This window comes from Apteryx rowi, unplaced genomic scaffold (genome assembly GCF_003343035.1).
Source record: "Apteryx rowi isolate R43461 unplaced genomic scaffold, aptRow1 scaffold_5, whole genome shotgun sequence".
Lineage (NCBI taxonomy): Eukaryota > Metazoa > Chordata > Aves > Apterygiformes > Apterygidae > Apteryx > Apteryx rowi.
The window spans coordinates 896860-905348 of NW_020450760.1; the positions used below are offsets into that span (position 1 = coordinate 896860).

The 8489-nt window shown below is 43.3% G+C and overlaps 1 protein-coding gene across 4 annotated transcripts in view; it reads left to right on the forward strand.

Moving 5' to 3' along the window:
• The window catches only part of CKB (creatine kinase B), an 8164-nt gene extending 718 nt beyond the window's left edge, over positions 1–7446 (forward strand). Inside the window, exons 1-8 of one of the 4 annotated variants that reach the window (XM_026079565.1) lie at positions 304–392; positions 857–1044; positions 1527–1681; positions 2605–2737; positions 3640–3811; positions 5403–5526; positions 6286–6475; positions 7079–7446. In XM_026079565.1, the coding sequence (XP_025935350.1) occupies positions 867–1044; positions 1527–1681; positions 2605–2737; positions 3640–3811; positions 5403–5526; positions 6286–6475; positions 7079–7257 (1131 nt within the window). In that variant the 5' untranslated portion in view covers positions 304–392; positions 857–866 and the 3' untranslated portion in view covers positions 7258–7446. Of the gene's footprint in view, positions 1–179; positions 393–856; positions 1045–1526; positions 1682–2604; positions 2738–3639; positions 3812–5402; positions 5527–6285; positions 6476–7078 lie in introns of those variants that run through there. The other 3 variants (XM_026079563.1, XM_026079564.1, XM_026079566.1) reach the window with 3 other exon arrangements.
• Positions 7447–8489: the final 1043 nt, after the last annotated feature.

Sequence of the window (8489 nt, forward strand, 5' to 3'; positions counted from 1 at the left end):
TTTTTTTAATCTTTATTTTTTCCTTCTCCTTCCTCCCGGGGAAGGTGTTGTAGCAACAAGGCGTGTAAAAGGCACCGGTGGAACAAAAGCCAAGGTGACCTTGCCTCTGCGCGCGGCTCTGCCCCCAGGGAGGGCTGTCGCGCACCCGGGGTGATAGGCGTCCCCTCTCTCTCCCCTAGTGTCTGCGGTAGGGTCAGACATGCCATTCTCAAACAGCCACAACCTCCTGAAGATGAAGTACTCCACTGAGGACGAGTACCCAGACCTGAGCGTTCACAACAATCACATGGCCAAGGTGCTGACCCTGGACCTGTACAAGAAGTTGAGGGATAAACAGACTTCCAGTGGATTTACGCTGGATGATGTCATCCAAACTGGGGTTGACAACCCAGGTAACGGCCGGAACCGTTAGATCTGCATAACGATCTGTTCTCCCTCGTTACTGGAAGTGCTTCTTGACAACAGCATCCAAGGCTCTTGAGCTGCTGAGAGGCAAATCTTGTAAAGCATTGAGAGACAGCTCTAAATGCATGGCTGTGTTAAAAGAAGCCTTATTCTATCAAGCCATGTTCCTTGCTATGATCTGACGTATCAACTCTCAGACACTTCAATTATGTAACTGCTCTGCTAAATACTTCCAATCTGGGGAAAAAAAAAATCAAACCAAGTGTGCTCTAATTATAATGCAACTAGAGCGGGGGGGGGGAAAAAAGCCCTGATGTTATGTGGGCTTACCTAGCTGTTCTGAGCTCTTCCTGTTCCAAACTGGTTATGTGATGCTCTGTGGCACTTCTTTGAAAAAAGGGGGAGCAGATGTGTTTACATGTTAACATTACAGTATTTATTTTTACTCTAGCAAAATCAAAATGGCCCAACTAAATAATCAGAGACTGCCTCCTGATGAGGAGTACCCGGACCTGAGCAGCCACAACAACCACATGGCCAAAGTTCTAACCCTGGATTTATACAAGAAACTGAGAGACAGAGTCACACCCAGTGGCTTCACCCTGGATGATGTCATTCAGACTGGGGTTGATAATCCTGGTAAAATGCATTGAGAACATTCTGTGTGAACCAGCTGAAATAACTGGTGCTTTTGAATATGGCAACTTAAACTAAGTTTGTGGAGGTGGCGTTTATGAGCAGACTACAGAAGTGCAGCTCTGTCTATGGCAGTATGAACAACAACAAAAACATGCTTGCTTACAGCAAAGCGTAACTGTTTGGGCATAAAGTTCTACCTAGTGGTCTAAATTAGTAAAATTGGAAGTGCTGGGCAAAATTGTCATAAACCAAACTTAACAAATGAGCATGGTTTAATGGCAAAAGCTATGAGTTTCCATAGCACTAATTTGACTAACTGGATGAAATGTAAAATGTAGGGTCTCTCCAACTGGTTCTTTTATGTAAGAATGCATTTTTAAGTGGTTAGACCTACTACTAAAGAACTTGCCTGGTTAGTGCTGCTCTGGAGCACAGCCAAACGTCACCCAAACTTAGCTCTTCTGACTTTATTACCACTCCAGGCCATCCCTTCATAATGACAGTAGGATGCGTAGCTGGTGATGAAGAATCCTATGATGTGTTTAAGGAACTCTTTGATCCAGTTATTGAAGACAGGCATGGTGGCTACAAACCAACTGATGAGCACAAGACTGACTTGAATGCTGATAACCTGCAGGTATAAATTTTTAATCAATTATTGATGCCTAGTGGTCTGAGGTCTGGGCACAGATGCTGGCAGTTGCATGAACTGATTGCTCATGTTCTGTCCTTCCAGTTTCACCCTGCACAGACTAACAAGCAGTTTGTCCATTGTAATCTGCAATTTAAGAGCCTGCCTATGTGGCTGGGTAGAGCCATGCAGCTGGCAGGTAACAGGAGCTTACTTCATGTGCTCCTGTAATGTAGCCATGCCAAACATGTTGAATGCGTATTTTCATCAACTATGAGCTGCTGTGCTCAAGCTTAAACAACACTGTCTAAGGACTGTCATAAGTCTTAATGCTTTTTACCATCTGGTCTTGGATCTTTAAAAACAAACAAAAAACCCAAACTCTCCTGGTGATGTCATACTGTAGAATAGCCTTTGTTATGGCTAGGAGTAAGGCTTTCTACGCACTCTTATGGATTTCAAATGTTACTGTAGACTCTAGGAATTCCTAGTACCATCATAGTTGGCTAGCCATGGGTCATCTTGAATATTGAAACACTCTGAATGGCAATTGTGAATAATTCTCACTTGCAAGAGCAAACACCTACCCAAACAACAAGGGTTTGCCTTATGTTATACCTCTGGATCCCAGATCTGAAGGGGGAGCAAAACCCTGGATGCTGGTCTGAAACAGACCTACAACTGGTTTTCTACTGGTAATCCTGACTTCTAGCACATGTTTAGTAGCCCTAGTCTGAGACCCAAAACAAAGGTTACATTGGATGCATATTTGAGCTAATGCTGAGGAGAATGGTCTTGAACATCAGCTTACAGGCCAGGTAGTCAATATCTGAAGTTTAAGGTGCATGTTGAAATGCGTGGGAGCTACTTGTATTTAGGGTAGGTATTTTGGCAACAAGGTTGTACTCACTGGTTTCCTAACTTTGTAGGGTGGTGATGATCTGGATCCTAATTACGTGCTAAGTTCCCGTGTCAGAACTGGTAGGAGCATCCGTGGATTCTGTCTTCCCCCTCACTGTAGTCGAGGAGAGAGACGGGCTATTGAAAAACTCTCTGTTGAAGGTAAAGTGAAAACTGGGTGTATTGGGAAAGCTACTTATCTTCTGGGCAAGAGATGTTCTTGGCAGTTTGAGAATGGAGGCAGTAAGCAGAAGTCTTCAAGACTCCAGTCTGAACATGGAGCCTTCCCTGAAAAGGGCAGTTTGAACTATAACTACATCAGCATTGTAGTTTGTAGCTGAGGAAAAAGAGGACATGTCAGAAGGAAGCTGGACTGTGTTAATTTGACATTCACTGATCTTGAAAGTTTTTTTTCTATGTGCGTGTGGGGAAAGGAGTTGGTTCATCATGGCTCAAACCTGAAAGGTAACAGGTATGTAGCAATGTCAGGACTTGAGTCATGGCTGCAGTATTTTGTGGCCGCTTTTAATTGACTTTCATTAACATTCAGCTTGCTCAGAGGTGTAGCCTTGCTCTGCTGAATGTGCAGTTGACTGGAGCAAGCTCTAGTTCTCAGTGGAACTCCTCAACTGCAGTTTTTCTTTTTTGTCTCCTTTAAGTGAGAGGAAAGGATACACCCAAGATCCAGTCTGAGAGGCTGGCAGTGTGGTCATTCCAAAACCTCTCAAGGGCAGGGTACCAGTCCTTGACTAGAATAATGCAGTTTATGTTCATGACCCTGATTCTCCTTGGAAGCACTGCAGTTCTACAGTTAAGCAGCAGTAATGATCCTAAACTGTATGTAAGGGAACAAAGGCTACTTGTACAAGCCTGGAAGGTACAGACAAATCATCTGATACTGCTTTAAGTTCTGTAATGTTACAGAGGCATTGCGATTACAGATGAAAGCAAGGGAGGAACCCAAACCAGCAGATCAGATATTGCCATACTTTGTGTGTGGTCTCTAAAGTGCTGAGGATGTCTAGCATCTTTGGTCCCATCCTAAAAGTGACACTCTCTTTCAGCTCTGGGTAGTCTGGAAGGTGATCTCAAGGGGAAGTACTATGCTCTGAGGAACATGACTGATGCAGAGCAGCAACAGCTGATTGATGATCACTTCTTGTTTGACAAGCCAGTTTCTCCTCTTCTGTTGGCATCTGGGATGGCACGAGACTGGCCTGATGCCAGGGGTATCTGGTGAGTATTTCTGGAAGGGAGGAGATGTTATATTAAATACTTGGAAAAATATCTTGAAATACTGGTTGTAGCATTGGTTGCAGTGAGTTGTATCAAAGCAAAATGGCAGTTTCTGAACTCATATTACTGAATCTGATGGGAAGCTTCTGTGTGGTATCCCTTTGGGGAACTTGCATCTGAACCAGAATTTGGATGAGTGCTACCAGCCCACCATGGTGCATAATAAGAATAAGCTAGCCTGGCTATAGCCAATGCCTATCTGTCCTGCACAGTTTTGTGAAGCACCAGACAATAACTAAAACTGCTTATGAAGGTAGATCACCTTCTTGTAAAGGAAATGTGCCACTACATTCAGCTGTTATTCTAGGAGTTTAAGAGTCTCTCATGGTAACAAACAAGAGCATTGACTTAGCTGCAGACTTGATACTGGAGATGGAATTGCTCTTAGTGTTATTGCCTCTACCTGCTAAAACTCAACCTGTAGCTTCTGATGCTGGACCTCTATGGCTTTATCTGTACAAGTGACAAGATTTTCCACTCTAGAGACTCTGGCATAAGTTGGCTGATGCACAGATGCAGAATGGAAGGATTCTATTTGTCAGATGTAGGTCACCTACATAAAACTCTGCATCTCAGGAGCTTCTGCGGCATAATTGACTTGCTTCCTTCTAAGCTAAGGGCTAGGGTTTTTTGTCAACTAGAATACTCCAAGCTTATTACTGCAGCTGCTTCAGGACAACCCAGAAGAAGCATGCTTTGTTTCTGTAGGTCACCTTTAAGATTGCATCATCTACCTGCAGATTGCCAACACTAGATAGCGCTGTCATCTGAGCATGACTAATCTACAAGGTTGAAGTGTAAAGTCTCTATGTAGTCTGCATAAATATATATATATCTTTTCTCAGGTACTGGTTAATTCTTGATCGCAATCAAGCTGAGAAATCATCAGTGTGATAAATACTGACTTTAGTACCTATTGCCAACTACAAGCTAGGACTGAGGGGCCACTGGTGTTCAGAAGTTCTTGTGGCATCTCTTAAGAGCTCTTGATTTAAAATTAGTAGTTAAAATTCTTCTTTATAACAGAACTCTTTACCTGATATGAAGAATAAGTGCAGCTTAACAGAACTTGATAAACTTCTGGTAAAAGCCTTGGTAATACACTGCTGACATGATGTCATTACAAACCTCACTGTGTACAGTTGCTGCCTCGATGTCTGTATTGATCTCCCTTCTGCAAACTCTGAAAAGAACAAATCTCTTAAATGTGTAAACTCATGCCACAAATGAGCTAGAGGAATGACTGAATTTTAGGTTTTGATACCTTAAGATTGGCCAAAGTCATGTTATTACTTTTTCTGAGCTGTCTAGATACATGCCACTTTCACCTTCCTCTTGAAAAGAACAGGGGAAAGACTGCTAGTTTAACTCTATTAGGGCTTTCATGGATGATGGAAGTAATATGAATTTAATCTAAGAATCAACCAAGTGAGCCTCTCAAAAATAAAAGCTACAGTGATGAGTAATTTGGTGCTACTATATATCCTGAAAATGTCAAGTGGGTCAATAAGTTGTTTGGCTTGTCTCCTAGGCACAATGATAACAAGACCTTCCTTGTTTGGATTAATGAGGAGGATCACCTTAGAGTTATTTCCATGCAGAAAGGTGGCAACATGAAGGAAGTATTTACTCGCTTCTGTACTGGGCTAACACAGGTAAATGCTGTTTGATATTGCCTGAGCTGCAGGTTTAAATGGTGCATGGTCCAGTCAAAGCTGGCAATGCAGACTCTTCCAAGCTGGGAGCATGCCAGACATCCTGTACTGCTGGAGCCACTTCTGAGTTCTACATGGTGCTTCTTCATAGCTTGGATTTCTGGGAACATCTTGATGAACTCCAGAGCTGTGAAGGCTCTGAAATGCCCATAATGGCAAAGCATTATAGCTATGAAGTCTAGAATAAATTGTATAATGTGGCACCCTTATCCAAGTGCCTAAACTGTACTTAAAGAATCTCAGCGTGGTTCTATAAATCACAGCATCTGGACTCTGGGTGGGAGGAGAAATTGCTTGAATATGGATGGGCAGAGCTGGATTGGAGTTTCTAGGCTGAATGTTTTTCTCGGCTCTTGCTCTTGATATGAACTTGAGCCTTACCAGCCCCTTCTCTAATCCTAACAGATGTGCTATTTTGACATATACTAAATCAAGCCTCCTAGTAGATAGTGACTTCAGATTTTGTACTGTATCCTATGCTTGGGCTGTCTCACCATTGGGAGCAAGATCAAGGCCTTAAAGGCCCCTTGCTGGTGATAGTTTTTTCCAAATGGAGGGGGCTTACGTGACTGACTTAAATAGCTGCTCAAACTGTTGTGGCTGTTGCTATGTAACTGAAGCTGTAAATGAGCATTAATGGATGACCTACATCCTTCAGGCAGAGAACAATCTCTAAACATCTATTCTCTCTATTTATAGATAGAAACTCTCTTCAAGTCCAAAAACTATGAGTTCATGTGGAATCCACACTTGGGCTACATCCTGACCTGCCCATCCAACCTTGGAACAGGGCTTCGTGCTGGTGTGCACATCAAGCTGCCGAATCTTGGGAAACATGAGAAGTTCGGAGAAATCCTCAAGAGGCTTCGGCTGCAGAAACGAGGCACAGGTGAGGTGGTGATACAGTGATGTTCTAGTCAGGCTGCCCCAGAACACCAGGGAGAGCCTGACTACAACCAAAGCCATGTCCTGGGTTACACGGGCAGTTCCTGTCCATGTTCAGAATGGATTCTTGTAAGTCACGTGGGAGAATCAAGCTTTAAAAACATAGCTTGAGGGACTGAGGACATGCTGGTGCTCTGCTTGTACCTCATTGTACCCAGCTTCTGACCACTTCTAGGTGCATCCTTCTCTGTAATATTCTGAGCATCAGATTAGGTGGAACTGGTGGCAGCTGTTCCTGTTGTAAGCAGAGATGTGAATCCTGATTTAACTTCTGGCTAGGGAATAGCTACAGCAGGTACTTCTGACCACAGGCTAGATTATTCATGGGTTAAAGGAATAAAGAGCTGGCACAATGGCAGGCTCAAAGTGGCTCATACAGGTGGTCATGTGCAGCTTGACTTTCTTCCTCATACTAGGAGGAGGTGACTTGCCTCTGCAAGAATTGTCTTGTTGTGTTCCCACCTCTCAAGCCAGTGAGGGAAGAAAGGTAGACTTAACTACTCTAGCAGTGGTCAGTGTGCTAACTAAACTTAATCTCTTGCATCAGGTGGTGTTGACACAGCTGCTGTTGGAGGGGTGTTTGATGTCTCCAATGCTGATCGTCTTGGCTTCTCTGAGGTGGAGCTGGTGCAGATGGTGGTGGATGGTGTGAAGCTGCTCATTGAAATGGAAAAACGCCTTGAAAAAGGCCAGTCCATTGATGACCTCATACCAGCTCAGAAATAAAGCACTTTATTCTCATGCTTCCTAACTTATTGGATGAATAATAAAACGTCACTCCAATTCAAACCCTGGGGTCAGAGCCCACTTAGTTACACTGTAGAAAAGTCTTCCATCCATCTGTGTTAGAGTTTATTTTTTTGATGGCTGAGATGTTGCTGAAAATGAAATAAACTATTGTTTTGGCCTGACATGTCTTAGATGTGTTAACTGAATGGCTTTGTTTAGAGTAGCAGAGTAGGTTTAAGTGACTTGGTTTTCTTAATTATACTAGGTTGGCTGGCTTTACATGCTAGCACATCTTCCTGGCTGCACTGCTGCAGTCTGTTCCTTTGAGTTAGAAGTTGACTTGACACTGCAGTAACCACATTCTTGACTTGATTGTAGTTGCTGTAAACTCATACCTGAGAACTAGTGCTAAACATGAGTCACTGTAAACCTGCCCTACCTTTAAGGCTTTGACTTGTATATCTGCTCATGGCAACTGTAAACTGTCATTACCCTGCCTATGGCAAGCCAGACTGACTCTTTTGGGAGGGAGGGGAGGGGAGACAGATCTGGGTACAAAGGGCTGCTGTTCCTCCTTGGGCTGTAAGGCAATGCTCTGAGGTCAGACTTCAGCCCTTAATGCTAGTAAGAGGGGAAAGGATTGTGTCCTTTAATCTCTGGAGACATCAGAGCGTTGGTGTAAACAACCAAGCTGCCTTTTAGGGTAAAGAGTGAGGTGAACCTCAGACTGAAACAAAGACTCTTCTCTGGCTGAGCTGAAACAGGCTCACATGAAGAGCTGTAGACTTAAGCTGGTTACAGAAAACATGTCAAATAGATGTCAAATAGCTTTGTGGCTTTCCTGAGCTGTCTTGTGGTGGCCCATGCTCTTATAAATACCCCTAACTTCCCTGTGAGCCTAAAATTAAGTAGCATAGCCAATTTAACTAAATATCTCTTCTCAACCTTGGTCAGGCTTGCAAGCTCTGATAAGCTTACAGTGTTGTATCAAGTAGGTCTGTTCTCCAGAATGACTGATCAGTGTACATATGCACTCATTGCATGGAAACTTCATGTTACTAATCTGCAAGAGAAAAGTTTTTCCAGAAATGCTGCTAGGTAGGTGCATAGTACCCTTAGTAACAATAGTTTTTTGCAGCTCATACAGCCTGGGTAGCAGATAGCACCTGCTCACCAGCTCTACCCACTTCTAAAACCCGATTTTCCAGAGGGAATGTGATGAAAGGTTG